Here is a 17,466-nt window from a genome sequence, read left to right as displayed (position 1 = left end):
CAGTGATGAACCTGCCCGTTCCTTCTGAGTTCTCCCCAGTAAACCTGCGTCCGGCGAGTTCATCATTGTTTCGCGGACCCCATGACACGTGGCGGTCCGCGATTGATTCGATTTTTTATTTTTTATTTTTAAATCAAACAAAAAATTAATAATAAAAAATTATAAACTTGAACCCAAGAGGGAGTTCACTGATGGGGATCCTCTAACGCTTATATCTTAAAGTCAAGCAATTGCATTTGTGATTTCTCACCTATAGCAATGCGAGCAATGATGGAACATGCATTGACACTGGAGATGAAAATAATGATCTTCAAATCGGACTGGAAACAACGTGTGACAGCAGTGCAGAAGGCTTCAACTATCTCAGATTTCCATGGAATCCCTTTCTGATATTTGGTGAGCTTTTGGTTGTATTTCCTTTATTTTCAGCCATTTTGAGAACCTTTATTTTTGTGGATGGTCAGACATTTTCGACGTGGAACGTTTTGTCTCTAGTACATTTTATGCTTTTGAGCATCAATTTCAGAATGTTCGAGCAAAGACCGATACACTAATTTTGGGTCGGATCGATAAAGATCAGACTGGGTTATAGGGATTAGGTTGGACTATAAGAATCGTGATCTGATACTATGTTAATTCGATGAGTTTCTAATCTAAATTCAATTAGTGATAAGTGGACCAATCAAATCTCTCTTGTATAAGACTTAAGAACCATTCCACCTTTAGATGTTTCTCTAATATTGGTGCACATAAAAAAAAAAGAATCATTGTATCTTACATATGAGTTATGAAATATGTGTTATTATTTTTCTTCTTAAAATTTTGTGTTGTTGCAATCTACAGAAAAGAGTTTCATATGAGATTTGGGAAGGCAAGGTAGAAGAGGATGATTATCAAATTTTCAACATAAGCTTTTCATTGATAATCTTTAAATCAGATATATAGACACTATATTACGAGGAAAACAACAAGAAAGAGAGTAGATGGAAACCAAAAGATGAACAAGTTTCAACCACAATACAGATTCAAAGACCCCAAAAGCCTTTCTGATTAAAATAAAAAGCAAAACTAAATCCCACAAATCTTTATCCAACGGTGGAAGATTTTATTAGCATCTTGGAAGATCCAACGGCGGAGCCTGCACAGATTGCAACTGTCCTCGTCCGTTCTCAACCAAGAAAACCATAGCCAAACCCCATCCCAAATGCGAATCAATGTGACAATGCATAAACCATGCTCCTGCGGTATTATAATAAAACTATGTCAAAATTCGTTTTTAATATGGACTAACTCCTTAATTCAAGATTAATAAATTTAATTCACCTGGATTGTCAGCAACGAACCGGACTGCAACCCAACCACCTGGAGGCGTACCAATGGTGTTCCTCTCCGGTGGGTCAAACAGGTTAAACCGAGCCGGGTCAGTTCTCGGGTTAAAGTTCCCGAAACCAGACCCGACAACATAGAATTGGTACCCATGCAAGTGCATAGGATGATTCTCAGGCGTCACAATGCTCGTGTCTTGTAACACAATCTGAACATTAGCTTTGTACTTAAGCTTGTACGCTTTAGTTCCCTTCACGGGCTGCCATAGCCCACGGCTTACGTTACCGGTGTAATCGAACTGCACCGGTGGAACAGGCGGGAAATCGGTCGTGAAGATACCGGGCATGCCTTGGTAATAAGCCTGCATGATGGAGTTTCTTCGTGGTAGCACGAAAGACTGGTTGTTTATGCTGGCCGCGAAGCGAGTCCCGTTAGGACCCTGGCAACGCGGACTGTTGGGGTTGGAGCAGTTGATTAGTCCCAAACCGACGGTGAAAAAGAGGTTCTCGTCGATCTGAAGCGGTACTGGAGCTCTTTTCCAGTACCGCAGACGGTTTGTGAAAGCGGTTGCGGTTGCAGTGTCATTGAACCCAGGAAGAACGGGGAAAACCGGAGCGATCTGACCGCGGCCGCGACCACGTCGAGTTGGAGCGTTGACATACTCCAAGATAGCGGTTGTGGTTGTGTTGTCGAATGGGGCGTTTGCGCTGTTGTAGGCATGAGCTGCCATGTAGTATCGGCCAGGTCGCTGGTTCGCGGTGAGAAGGACGTTAGTGGTTTGGCCCGGACCGATCATGATGACACTTGTGGTGAATGGTTTTGTATATGCGGAATCGGTTTCAACCACTGTGAGCTGGTGGTTGGCGACTGAGAAGAAGAGCTCTTGGTTCAATCCAGCGTTGATGACACGGAGCTGGACAGTCTCACCGGGGAAGATCGGGAAACGAACTGTTTCGGACCGAGAACAGCGGTAGAGATCACCTGGTTGGCCGTTGATTGTGTAAGCGTCAGAGACATTAGCTGCTGCTCCTGTGAACTGTGCTTGCCTCAGAACGTCCATTGGGTTTCTATCCCACCATTCCCCTGTTCCCATGATTTACATTTTTAGTTTTGACAAAAGAAAATACAATTCGAAGTGATCAGAAAGCTTGTAAGCTCTTACCGAGAAGAATTGGGATGTCGCGTTTGGGCATATGGAATGGATAAGGTGAACCGAGACGAGGGTAAATGATGAGAGCGCCGTAGACGGTGGCTCTTAGCCAGCGGCTATGCGCGTGCCACCAAAGTGTACCTTCTTGGTCTTCGATTGTGAATCTGTAAGTGTAGCTTTGTCCTGGACGGATAGGACATTGTGTTATGTACTCGGGACCATCAGCCCACGGATTACGCAGCTGTCTGATTCCATGCCTGTCCCAAAAATAGAGCAAAAACAGAGTATAAAAACAGAGCAGAACAGAACATATGTTTGTTGATATGATCAATTTAACTACCAGTGAATGCTAATGTTGTAACGGGCTTTGTTGATGACGGTGATTGCGAGAGAGTCACCGTTCCTGACCTCGAGCGTTGGACCAGGGAACTGGCCATTCACGGTGATGCTTTCGTGAGTTCTGCACAGCCTCTTCACTGGTTTTGGTTGGATCTAAAGTCATCCACAAAGAGAAAACAGACACGAGATTAAACTTAAATCAAGAACATTCGCTAATGCAAAAAAAAAACATACAAAGAAGCCAGCTTACCACAAATTCACGGACGTGAAGTTCAGCTGAAGCGAGAAAAGCGAAGTAGGCAAGAAGTGCGATGAAGGCTAGAGAGGAGAACCGTAGGGAAGACTCCATTAAGGCTGTACTGTGAAGCTCTGTGTTGTGTGAGTTTAGAGGAAGGGGAGGAGTAGTATATATATACACCACTAAGCGGGAAAGATTAGAGCTGAAACAACAGAGCTTAATGTGAATTCGTTAGCATTTTGACAATATATATATATTTTTTTTTTGTCACAAGCATTTTGACAATATTATATTATATTTAAACTAAAATCGTCCCACTATTAGGTTTCGAGTCAGCAGGAGGGAGAAAATGATATGAAAATTCACAACGGGTTTAGTTGATTTGGTTCACCCACTAGACTGATTTGTTACTAGGATCATCTAATTAAAAGATTCATTTTAATATGTTTTTCCGTTTATTATATATGACAATGGATTAAGTTGAGAATCGCCATGCAATGTGCATTTGTCGCTTTGACTCGGTAACAATTTGGGAGTACGTAAATGCAAACGCAATACCTATATGTTGTCACACACCCAGTAAGTTTTAGAGTTATTGTTGACTTAAATAACTATTTTATAAACACGGAAATTAATATTGTGGCCGGGGTCTAATTAACGACTAATCACTAATCAAATGTAATTTGGTTCGTCCAAAACCAAAATAAGTAATTAAGGAAGATATGTATAGGTAACGTTCTTCTCACTCTCGTATGTGTCAAACTTTAAATTAAAACAAACACAAATATACCGAACTGTGGAGTTGTTTGCTCATATATTTGAACGTTCGTTGCAAATTCTATATTTACATCGCAATATTTGTTGCTAGTAATGGTGGGCATTTTTTGCCAATGGAAAATGGATGCAGCACAAATCAGATAGAAAAATAACCAAATTTTCAATTTAATCAACAATTCTCTAATTATCTTGCCACTTAACTGGCTTGCAAGTCTGTTGTTTTGAATTTGTAAATGATGTGTGTAAAGGAACCAAACTTGGTTTACATGATTCCCATATAATAGCTATTCTTTAGTAATCTGTATTGTTAAATTCCATGTAATAAAAATAAATAAATAAATTACATGTAATATTTCTGTACATATCATAAAGCTTTTTGACTAACCCTATAAACTGATCCGTGTTTAGTATGAAACTTACCGGCGACTATAGAAGAAACCTAATAATTAAGTGACAGATGGAAGATTTGGACGCAAAAGAAAATACCTAATAGCACTTAAAATTGACAATAATCAACCAGTGAAACTAATAATGTGAAGATCAAACTAAGAAAGAAGTAGTTCGATGGGGAGTTGAAATTTATGGTATGGATTTGGTATAGAAAACCATTACTAAATAACTAACCTTCACCAGTTTTATTAATTTTAAACAAAACTGTTAGTTGTCCTTTTTCAGTCGTTTAACATTCATGATACACCTATGCTCGCAGTAAATCGCACCTCTTCTATATTTTATTTATGAATTTTATTTATGTTTATAAATAAAAATACACTAGATGGTTGATCAATGCCTTATGTCTTCCGTTATTGTTTAAAGAAACATAAGATTATGTAGAGTTTTAAAAGACAGCTCAGACATTTAGATGTCATGCTTCATGTTAAAGGACAAGCGTACATATCCAATTGGTTAATTGTTCAACGTTGATTATAATAGTGAGGAGTAACGACAATCAAGCTACTTCATATACTAACTAAAATTAGTTATGTACATAACTTAAAATTAAGAAACTATATAATTATCATTATCTATATTTAAGTAAATTTGCATGTGTATTAGGACGACTTGAAAAATCACTAGCTTAATTAACTCACACCCAAATCAGGTAGACCTCTTAACAAATTAGGTTAACAATAAATTGACATATTTGGTAATAATGCGACTATGGGAGTATGGACCAATTGGAAGTATGTTTTATATTATGGGAGTTTTGGGTCTTCACCTTATAATCTGAGTATAAGAATTTTTTTTTTTTTGATATAAGATTTCTGTTAAAATGCATACGGAACTGATCTTTTAGAAATCTTATTTAGAAATAATATTCTGTATAAAAGAGAGTGAACTGAAAAAAAAAAGATTGATCCTTTTGCATTACCACTAGGTCATCATCATACATGAACTTTGCTAGCTCTAAGATCGAAACAACGTGTACCGTTAGATCATTTTCGATTATAAGTTTGTTTTACGGACAGTCCATAAAAGATTTTGCACACGAGCTTAAATCTACAGCGACGTGCATTATCGACTGGAGATATCTCCAATATCTAAGCTAAAGTCTTTATGTTATCCTGTTAATTGTAGTTATACTATCAGGTTCATTCCCCTTAAACACCATCCTGTCTCGTATTTTGCTTGTAACTACGAAATCTAGTAATCTATAAGTTAATCTTTCCAGAATCTCAATTTCCTTTTTAATAGTAGAATTCAAAGTAATTCCAGTTCAGATCAGCTTTGATGTTTTGTCTTTTACGAATGATTAAATAATTAAATCAATAATTCGCGAACACATATCGACGTTATCCTGTATACTCATATTTTCACAAGGAATATATAATTTATTTCAATAAGAAATTTACAATAGATGTGTCTTTGTTTTTAAGTTCAAACTATATTTTGACCCGTCCTTGTAAAAAGCGGAATTACTTTATAAATTTATTTTAATAAAAATATATATTTATTTTTAATTTTTTATTATATTTGTTGTTCAAATTTTTACCTTCTTTATGATAAACATGTACATGTGAATTGTTTTTAAAATATAGCATGTTTAGTTTGTTAGAAACATACAAATATGTTAGGTTTACAGTATCTTATTTTATACTATATCATTTGTATTTGTTTTTTATTTACAGTAAATATATATTATATCTAATACATCACTTTTCAAATTTTCAACACGTTTTACAAATTTAAATTTTTTTGTTTGATGTATTTTATCTTTATATAATATTATATATATTTGTAGAAAAATTAAATATTTGGTAGTTACCTAAATATGATGATCTATGAAATATTGGTATGCGTAGACATAGGTTAAACAATGTAAATACAAAATTATTTTTGGAATATATCCCTTGTAAATATATAAAATTTAAATACAGATGATAGTATTAGATTTGCTTCCTTTATTTGGGTGAAAATCTCGGATACTATTTAAATTTAAATATGAAATCTATCTTTGGTCAAAAAATCTTGTTTTATATGCTTCTATTTAATAGATAACTATTTTCGAAACTTATTGTTTCTTTTATAAGTGGGAACTAGGTTCTGACCCGCACGCCTGTGCGGGTATATTTTAAAATTGTTGTTAAAAAAATTTCAAATATGATTGATCGATCGTATATATTTTTACCACTTACCAATATTTAATAAATGTTTAATATAATTTTATAGTTTATACGAATCAAGTTTATTATTTTTTTTGAATTGTCATTTTGTTTTAGTTGTTTGTACATATATATATATATATATATATATAACAATAATGGTGAATTATCATTTATTTTTTTGTTTATATATCATTTATTTATTATGATAATTCATTTTTATTTCGAATATACATTTTTAGGTGTTAATAGATTATATAAATAGGGGTATTAGATGATATTTTGTTATAAAATTATACACATTTATTATATATATTTTCTTAAAAATAACCACTTTGTGCAATATATTACATTTTAAACTATATTAGATAAAATAGGTCAATTGCTTTATTTTTTTAAATTATATATACATTTTGGGGCTTTATATCAATCCATTGTACTAAATCCACCTAATCACACAAGTAATATAAATGGGCAATTATGATATAATAATAACAAACATGTGCTAACATAATTAATAAAAAAATCGTGCAAGTCTAATTTGATAAGCAAATAGAGTTTTTCCAAGAAAAGGATTAGTTCCTTATAAATAGCTGTGTGAAATATTGGTTTTAAATGTAATTGGAATTTATGATTAAATCGACACGTATCCATTTATTTGATAGTATATAGAGAAAGAATATTCCATAAATTAGGCAAGTGCAGATTTTTTTTATTTTAAATATTGATACTGTATTAATTAATGAGTGCTTAAATATAGAAATAGTTATTAATTAAAAGATCAGTGGCATAAACTTGTAATATTAGAGGTAAAGTGGGGATTAATTTTCATTTGTACTTCACTTTTAATAGATTAGATTAGATATCGCTATGAACTGAGTGTTGACTTAAATAGAATTGTCTCTTGAAAACAATATATATATATATCATTAGCTTAACTTTACTATAGAATGATCCGATTTATAACAAATAAATTACGCTGGCACACTTATAAATTTAAAGCAAATTAAAAGGATATAAAAACGGAGTTACTATTTTAATGTATTAATAATAAATGATTGTGTTTATTATTACTTGCTTAGCGCGGATTATATATTTATATTTTTTTCTGTTTAGATAAATATGAATATGTGTTATTGATACTTTCATCATTTTGTATCAAAAAACCTACAAACTTTGTACATGAAAAGTACAATAAGATTTTGGGTTCCATTTTATTAAAGTTTTGTTGATGATTTCATATGAGCGTTAAATTTTATTTGTAACGCTAAATTCATGTATATAAGTACCAATCTGCATATAATGGTAGAGTAAACTTAGTATTGCTTATTTTGAATAGGGTTGAGTGAGAAATAAATTATATAATTGATCAGAGATGGTTAGTGGTTCTACTTGGTGTAGCATAAAAGTAAGAATTATTATAGAATTTTTGTTAAGCAAAGAATAATATCAATACATGATGTCAAAATATAAAGAACATAGGCTAGTGAAAGAAATTATGCCGAAAACATTGGTTTTGTTAAATCAAGTTGTGGATTTGTTGTGGCATAGACTTTGGTTCCATTGTTTTTATTTCTGGTTTTATCTTTACAAATTTGTATGAAGCATTCTCCATCTTCTTGTTGAAGTAAAATCAGGTTCCTTAAGAGATTTTAACAGATTTTTGAGAGGTTCTCCACAAAAATAATAGACCTCACAACTACATACACATATACAATATATACATATACATTTATGGCAAGTTTAGAACTCCAGTGGGTAGAACCCCCATTGGAGCTCTTAAATAGAAGAGGATATTAATTTCCCTAATATTAATGAAAGCAGTTAGAAGATATTGTTTAAGGTTGAAAATTTATATGCTTTAATTTTCATAATTTTTGATTAGCTTGTGGCGAAAACAACTTTATGTTGTGAGATGTGTGTTTTGCAGAAGCAAAATAATTAACATAGTATTTTTGGGTTAATTATTTGGTTTATTGTTAATTAGTTCTAAAACTATCTAAAGCTTAATGAATTTATAACTTTGTTTTGAAAATATAGCAACTTATTATCTTATACTTAAACACGTCTATTAAAATATTTATTTTGTAAACTAAAATAATAACTATTTGATTTTTTCTAATTATGTAAGTATTTTTTGGATATACTTATTTATTTTGCATATTAATTTTCAAAAAAACATACATTTTTCTTATATATTTTTTTCAAAATATATCAACTAAAAAGATCAGTAAAATTATGAATTTCAATTTTTTTTAATGAAAAGATAGTTTCATATTTTAGATAAAGAACTTAACTAAATGCAATGAATAAAACTAATCTGATTTGGTCGAATTATTATCAGAAATATTTTAATTCCGTTTAGAGAGATATGTAATTCAATATATCTGAAAATGAATAACCGAATCAATCTAGATTCCTATAAAAAATAAAAAATTAACTTTATAATTTTTTTTTTATTTTATACATATAAATTACGGAATGACTCAAGATACATTGATAAATGAAAGTGAACTTTTAATTAAATTGTTATGATTTAATTCTTTTGAAAATTTATATATAAGCATGAGATTATAAATTTTAAATTGATCAATACTTTAATTTTATATTCAATTCTCAATACAAAATATATCAAATCATATATAGTTCTATCAAATTTACAAATCTAAGACAAAATAACTAAACTAAATGCATTAACAAAAATAATCAAATTTATAAAAATAATAATATTATGGTTGAATTCAGAAAATATATATAGTCTTACATACCTCAATAATAACCAAACCGACCAGATACTTTATATGCAAAGCACATGTCTAATTAAAATAACATAATATTGCTTAAAGTAATCATTGTAGTGTGGTTACTTTATAAATAGAAAATTAGCTAGTATATTATATGAATCTAATATTATTTATAAGATAAAATATAAATATCATAATAAGCTAAACAAAAGAGTGACTTATTTAAATATTAATAATAGATATAAAGTTTTAGTAGTGTTGGTGTTCATCTTCACTACTTCAGTTGTGTTGCATGAGCTTCGAAGCAAAATGTCAAGAGATTTGATATCTTTGATAGAAATTTAAGTTTTAATGTCAAGAGATTTGATATCTTTGATAGAAATTTAAGTTTTAATGTCAAGAGATTTGATATCTTTGATAGAAATTTAAGTTTTAATGTCAAGAGATTTGATATCTTTGATAGAAATTTAAGTTTTAATGTCAAGAGATTTGATATCTTTGATAGAAATTTAAGTTTTAATGTCAAGAGATTTGATATCTTTGATAGAAATTTAAGTTTTAATGTCAAGAGATTTGATATCTTTGATAGATGTCATCTTTATCTTCTTTCACTAATTGAGGTTCTCTTGTGAAAGAAAAAAAAAAGAGAAATATTTGTAACATGTTTTGCCTTCGAGACTTTAGCCTTCGAAAGAGTAAGCAACTTTCTAGAGACATGTGTTGTTAATAGTTCCGAAAAACACAAAATTATTATGTGAAAGTATATACCGGTAGCCTCTGCAGTCTCCGGTTGATGCCTTGCCGTTCTGTATTTACGTGCGTAACAAAATATAAAGACGATAAACAGTAATTAATTGATTGCAGTAACACATTTCTTCCACAGTTTCACGATGGCAGAAGCTAGCCCATTATTTCTCCCTTTACAGATTAAGGAAAAGATGTTTTTGTAAGTAGGTAAGCTCTTCATCACTCAACTTGCTCGAGTGCTTGGTTGGAAACGTCTAGGTGGAGGTCCATATCCATCCAAGTCAATGATCTTGAAAACTGAGAAGACAAAACTGGTTAGAACTTGTAAGCTATGACGACATAATTAAAATGGCCAATGCTAAAATCAGAAACTTTATAACCCATCGTGTAGCCTCTTAACTTATTTTGAACGATAGGTTCCTGAAATCATATTTTGTCACCACAATCTAACACAAAATTTGAAACTTAACTGAAATTTGATTATAAGAAACAATAGAAAACATACCAAAAGAAGTTGGATCGAAATGTTTTTTTTTCTACTTCTCGGGCTGTCCTCATCACGGAGGAGTAGATTCTTCATCTCCTCCTTCTTTTAAGATGGTCCTCCTCGTCCTTCTTTGAGCCCGTCATTTTCAATTAGAGAGAGAAACAGCGACGGAAGACTTGCCGGTGGAGAAGGGAGAGTATCCAGTGGATTTCATGCCGGTAAATGTAGCTGTTTCTGCAGAGTTTCAATTAGGGCTGAGATGACGATGAGATGAAGCCCTTTATATAGAAGGAGAGAAAGGGGAAGGTGGAACGAAACCATTAAAGCATGATTAAAGGTGAATCTTTTGTAATTTTTTTTATGTCTTAAATAGAAAGCCCTGTTTTCAAAAAAAAAAGATTAAAGAACATAATATACTAATGAAGAGGGATAACTGTAACGGTGAAGTGTTTGGTGATGAGAAATTGATCAGTAATGACGAAGAAGAATAGTCGGGGAAGAGTCACGCTTTAGAAATGGCGAGATGGGTTGGACTCGAGTAGTTTAATAAATGTAAACACAACCCAAATGAAAACACAGATTCATGGCCCAAGAATCCTTGATGACATGGACAAATGATTGGCTAGAAATATTTCATCCTATGTGGACAGTCTAAGAAGGCTTGAAAATAGTTCATTTTATATAGTAGAGATTTCAGTGGCACTATATGTAATTAAGTAGCTAGTTTAAGGGTTATTTTATTTTTGTACTTCAGTTTTAATAGTATAAACTAGACTTTGACATGCGCGCCCACGCGGATGTTATTTTAATTTGCAATGTCAATTTTTTTTTAGCAATTTTCTTGATATAGTTTTATATATGTAACCATGTTAATTAGGGATGGGTTTTTCGGTTTAATTCTGAATTCAGCTTGGTTTATTTGGGTCTAGGAAAACTTTAACCAAATTTAACTCAAGTTAGTTTAGTTTGGTTTGTGTTCAGTTTGGTGCATATATGGTTTAGTTTGATTTTGTTTGTGCTTGTTTAGTTCATTTGTGTTGATTTTTTAGTTTTTTCTAGTCCAGTTAAAAAAATATAAACAAATTATCATTTGACGTACACAAAATCATTATTTTTTTCCATTTTTAAACATAAAGCCAAACATCACAATAAACATGTAGAAGATGTAATCTAATAGTTTTATGTTGTTATCTTTAAACCTAAGATAAATAGCATAGGTAATTTTTCAGTTGTGATATTAATGTAATATATCCATATTCTTTTATTTTATCTTTAGTTGTGTTTTTCTGTTAATTTTGAAGTAAAATATAAATTATATTTAATTGTTTAGGTTAAATGGTTAAATATATAAAATCTTAATATTATTAGTATATTTAATTAATCTAATTTAAAAATACTTCAGTTTTTTGGTTCAATTTAAGACCGAACAATTTGGATTGATAAAATCTTCAACCAAATGATTTAGACATATAATTTAGTTTGGTTTGGATCGGTTTGGGTTCGGATGGGTCGGTTTGGTTTGGTTCGGTTCGGATTTTTTGCCCATCCTATTGTTAATAAATACTTAATAGAGTATTTTTTTCATTACTTAATAATGTATTCTATGGTGATAAAAAAAAGTTATTAATATACATAAGTTATTCTTGTTAGATATATATCTTGTGTTGACAAAAAAATATATATATCTTGCAAATGGATAATATACATTGTAGGAATATAATAAAAAATTTACAACGGCAGGTATCTTTAATATTGTTATTAATATCATAGCTTAAATTTAGGGGTTAGTTATGTTAAGTTAGTAAGATGTTCAATGATTTTAGGAATATTTACTTGATTCTTAACAACTAAATGTACTATATCGATAGAAAAACTTTAATTTTTGAGTTAATGCTATGTCTAACTAAATTATGATTTGCTTGTTAGTGGAATAAGAAGTTAATGGGCTTTTATTGGTTAGTGTAATATGCCGTGGAGTACCATGAATAATTATTAAAGTTTTAGAGTTAATATCAGTGGCATTACATTGTAATTATTTAGAAAAACTAAGGGTCAAATCTTATTTGTACTCTTGTTTTAATAGTTTAGATTTTAATAAAATGTCATGTTCTATCCCTAGTTCCTGTATAGTTAATTTTAACCCCTTATTTTTTTTTTGATAAAATTGTATTAATCAGTAAACTAATGGAAACATTTTTTACATAAAAAAAGAAAGAAAGATAAGCAACAATATAATTAGACTAATCGGTTCTCTTGTTAGGATTCATCTAATGACCAATAAGTACAATTATAGTTACCCCAACATGCGGAAGACTTGGTCTAAACAATACCAATACAGATAGTACATGGTTGTAAGTAGGGGTGTTTAATCCGGATATCGGTTCGGTTTAGATTTGGTTTTTTTCGGTTTTTGGTATTTCGGTTAGTAAAATATAACTACCATTCTAAATCCATATTTACTTCGGTTCGGTTCGGTTTATATACCGTCGGTTTTTGGTTTATTCGGTTTTATACCAAAAAAACATAATTATTTAGTTTGAGATCTTATAAAATGAATTTTAGAGTCATATTGTCAACACAGCCATTTATTAAAAATATATTACATGTTCAAATAAATGAACAAAAACGTAAAAATGCTTTTACCATCAAATAAAATCATCAAATCTATAATTAAAATCAGAGCCTGAAATTTTGAAAATAAAAATATGAAACAAAACAGAAACATGAAAGAAAATTTTTTCCACTCTTCCATATTTAGTGTTCATTAAAGTCATGCTTTTTCGATTGAACACGAAACTCTGTTCGTTTATAGATTAAAAAAATTTGTGAAAATTTTCCATTAATTATTTTCCATCAAATTTATCATCTTCATATTAATTTAGTGAATACTAAAATAAAGCAAAAAGATAAAAAAAAAAAAAACTTAGAAAATAAGATGTCTGAATTGCGATGTATTCAAGTGTTTTACAAATTATATAAGGTTCTTTATTACTATAACATTATGGTAATAGTTATTAACACAAATTTAACTTATATAACAAATAGATTTTCATGTATTGTTATAAAATAGATACATATTTACATGTTTCTACTTTTAATCGGTTTTTTTCGATTTATTCAGTTTAATCGGTTATATACCAAACCATATCCAAATCCTACGGTTTTTATAAAATTACATCCATTCGGTTTATATGGTATATACTAAAACCAAACCATATTGTCTATTTCGGTTCGGTTCGGTTCGGTTCGGTACGGTTCGGTTTTACCATATTGAACAGCCCTAGTTGTAAGTATTGTCTAATTGAGAGAAAAGACAGACTTGGCTCACGCTCCTAAATCAGTTAAGCTTCAGTCATAAGTTAGCACCCAAAAAATCTTGTGGCGCATAGAGGCTTATTCATTTATAATTTTGGATTATTCTTGGTTCATCAGATTCGCCTGCCAATAGGATTTTTTTATTTCAAATTCGATATCTTTAAAAAAGAAAACAAAATATTATCAAGTTATATTATGTTTTTAAAATAAAAAATTAAAAAAAAAATAGCAGTTATAGAAGAATTAAAAAAAAAAATTTAACGTCGTCAGCAAAAAACTAAACCCTAAATCCTAATCCCTAAATCATAAATCCTAAACCCTAAACCCTTGAGTAAACCTAAACCCTTGGGTAAACCCTAAACCCTTGGGTAAACCCTAAACCCTTGGATAAATCCTAAACTCTAAATAAAAATACTAAACCCTAAAACTATAAACCCTAAATTCTAAACCCTAAACCTTGAGTGTTTTAGTGTTTAGTGATTTTGATTTAGAATTTAAGATTTATCCTAGAGTTTAAGATTTATCCTAATGTTTAGGGTTTACCCAAGGGTTTAAGATTTAGGATTTAGGGTTTAGGGATTAGGATTTAGGGTTTAATGTTTTGCTGACGACGTTAAAAATATTTTTTTTTGTAATTACTACTATTTTTTATTTATTTATTTTTACCTTTTAATTTTAAAAAGATAATATAATTTGACAATATTTTGTTTCCTTTTTTAAAAGATACCTAATATGAAATAACACAATCCTATTAGTTGGTGAACCTAGAGGTTCACCCTAAACCTTAGGATAAATCTTAAACTCTAGGGGGTGAACCCAAGAATAAGTGATAATTTTATACTAGACTTATTCTTGGGTTCACCCCCTAGAGGTTCACCTACCAATAGGATTGTGTTATTTCATATTCGATATCTTTTAAAAAAAAAAACAAATATTGTCAAGTATTATGTTTTTTAAATTAAAAGGTAAAAAGAAATAAAAAATAATACTAATTACAAAAAATATATTTTTAACATCGTCGGCAAAACACTAAACCCTAAATACTAAACCCTAAACCCTTGGGTAAACCCTAAACTCTTGGATAAATCCTAAACTCTAAATCAATATCACTAAACACTAAAACACAAAAGGGTTTACGGTTTAGGATTTAGGGTTTAGAGTTTTAGTGTTTAGTGTTATTGATTTAGAGTTTAGGATTTATCCAAGGATTTAGGGTTTACCCAAGGGTTTAGGATTTACCCAAGGGTTTAGGGTTTAAGGATTATGATTTAGGGTTTAGTGATTAGGATTTATGGTTTAGTGTTTGATGAAAAAAAAAAAATCTGTAAATACTATTTTGTTTTACTTTTTTTATTTTAAAAAGTAATATAACTTGACAATATTTTGTTTCCTATTTTAAAAGATAACAAATTTGAAATAATGAAATCCTATTGGTTGGTGAACCCAAGAATAATTCTTTATAATAATATAAAATAATTAAAACATTACTTGCGTAATTAATCAATTTCAGCGCCGCTCGTACGTAGTCGGTGCCCGTAACCTCCGTGCTACGAACCTTCCTCATATACCTCCTTACTCCATTTTTTATTGGGAGCGTTAATTATTCTTCGAATGAGTTTATCAAAGTTCGATTTATTCAAATTTTATTTGTTAAGTTAACGCCTCGAGAATTGTAATTAATAGAATGTAATACTGAAAATGAGAGAATCATGAAATCAGTAGCAAGATTCCTACTCGTACATTTTGGTACATGCATGACTTTTCTATCTCCTTGTAACAGCGTCATAATTAACATCGAATATAACGTACTACTATTATAAAGTGTGATTCAAATCTTGAATTTTTTTTTGTCTTTCAAAGTGAGACATGTGATAAAAGGCTTTCTAATTATACTCCCATCAGAAAACGAGGACAAATCATTTTTTTTTTTTTGGTAAAATGTTAAGATTTATATCATTTTAGAATTTTTAATAATGTTGCAAGCAACTTATTACACACGAAAGAAACAACAACTCAACTCAAAAGATTAACAACACAAGAACAAAATAACACCACAGTCACTAGCCAACTCAAGGAGACCGGTAGATGGAAAGATAGAATTGGAGGGGTGATTGAGCAGGTGGAGGAGCAGCCTTGATAGAGAGAAGGCGATCCCGAAGAAGCCGGTCCAGGGCGTGATGGATGATGCGTGGTGGAGTAAAGACCACTGTGAAGATACAAGCATTCCTCTCTTTCCATAACAGGTAGATAGAGGCCTGAAATATGAGCTTGATTAAGCGGATGGCATTGGCATTAGACTGCCGAGACAGTTGGAGAATCCATGTTGCTGCTGAATGCAAATCATTAGGTGGGTTGGTCCAGATTTGAGACGCAAAAGCTTGCCATAGAGTAGAAGAGTATTCACACTCAAAGAAGAGATGGTGATGTGTTTCACTATTGGTAGAACAGAGTACACAGATTGAAGGTACGTCTATACCCCAACGACGTAGCCTATCTCTTGTTGGCATCCTCCTTAATAGAGCTAACCAAGCCATAAATGAGTTCCTAGGGATATACTCTTTGAACCAAACCACCTTATGCCAATAGACAGTAGGAGAGGGTACACGGAGGTACTCCCACGTGACCTTAGAAGAGAAAACCGGTCCAAAAGTCCCATCTAATTTACGCCAAAGAAATTGATCTGAGCCATGAGAAGCATTTGGCGGTTGTATGATAGTTATCTCAGCCTGAATCATATGGATTTGATCCGAACGAGCAGAAGGCAAAAAACAGGACCCTTGACGTGTGGCATCAATAATTACTTTAGCTCCCTTTCTAATTCTCATTTCTCTCGGGCCTCCTTATCCTGCAAATTCAAGTAACGGTCCAATACTGGTCCAATTATCGAACCGGAAAGCAGCATTCTCTCCATTTCCAATATGGCAGTACATATACTCTTTTAAAACTGGTCTTAATTGGAACATACTTAGAATTGTTGCATACTGATTCCTGAGTCATCCAGACTTACGGACAAAGCACTATTTTCCGTAGACTCTTCAAATAATTCGACTTTAATATAGTACTTTTTGAACATTAATGTTATAGTAGTAGCCTAGTAGGTGATAAATAACAACTATAGCTTAATAGCGTTGAATAGAATTTTGATTCCGTTCCCGTTCGGATATATATATATTATATCAAACGGACACTTTTAAGCTTTTAGATTTACTCAAGCTCAAACCGTCAAACGTACTACCTTTAGATTGATAAATTTCATTTGATTCAGAGCTTATCTATAACATCTCTATTATACTAATATTGTGGACGTAACAATATATCACATAAAAACTCCAAACTTACGATCTAGTTATGATAAAAGATCTCTTACCATCACGCCATTCTGGAAAGTGATATAGGAAAATCAGTTAATTCACCTTATCTTGGAGCATTATATTTTATTTGAAAGTGAGGTATCTCCTATATATTATTTGAGAAGCATTACAACTTCTTTTTTAAACCACATATCATCACTAGAATGATTTTTAGAATCATTAGAGAAATATGTTGGTCCATGTAATTATATAATAAGCTTTTTATTAAACTAACAATAAATTCATCATTAATTTACTTTATTATTTCCTTAAATAAAATTTACGGAATTGCCTAATGTGGCTAAAGTATATATGACAATTAATGATTTTGAATAATAAATATTTGATAAAAAAAATAGTGTATCTTCTATCATATTTGTTTAATTTTAA

The 17,466-nt window shown here is 31.1% G+C and overlaps 1 protein-coding gene across 1 annotated transcript; it reads right to left on the bottom strand.

The window, feature by feature from the left end:
* Positions 1-997: 997 nt before the first annotated feature.
* Positions 998-3,247, bottom strand: LOC106340087 (laccase-3). Its single transcript, XM_013778951.1, has 5 exons — positions 3,066-3,247; positions 2,817-2,968; positions 2,489-2,733; positions 1,324-2,409; positions 998-1,239 (listed from the first exon to the last, which is right to left on the bottom strand). The coding sequence occupies exons 1-5, from the start codon at positions 3,162-3,164 to the stop codon at positions 1,109-1,111; spliced, it is 1,713 nt and encodes a 570-aa protein (XP_013634405.1). The 5' UTR covers positions 3,165-3,247; the 3' UTR covers positions 998-1,108.
* Between the last annotated feature and the right edge of the window lie 14,219 nt (positions 3,248-17,466).

Source organism: Brassica oleracea, chromosome C4, assembly GCF_000695525.1.
Source record: "Brassica oleracea var. oleracea cultivar TO1000 chromosome C4, BOL, whole genome shotgun sequence".
Classification (NCBI taxonomy): Eukaryota; Viridiplantae; Streptophyta; class Magnoliopsida; order Brassicales; family Brassicaceae; genus Brassica; species Brassica oleracea.
The sequence above is the reverse complement of the archived record's forward strand: the minus strand, read 5'-3'. Positions and strand labels throughout refer to the sequence as shown.

Excerpts from the sequence above, each read along its gene's own strand:
- LOC106340087 (XM_013778951.1), bottom strand. The coding sequence starts at position 3,164 with ATGGAGTCTTCCCTACGGTTCTCCTCTCTAGCCTTCATCGCACTTCTT. Across the intron at positions 2,969-3,065 it reads TTCACGTCCGTGAATTTGTG|ATCCAACCAAAACCAGTGAA; the intron begins GTAAGCTGGCTT and ends GGATGACTTTAG. Across the intron at positions 1,240-1,323 it reads GTTCGTTGCTGACAATCCAG|GAGCATGGTTTATGCATTGT; the intron begins GTGAATTAAATT and ends ATAATACCGCAG.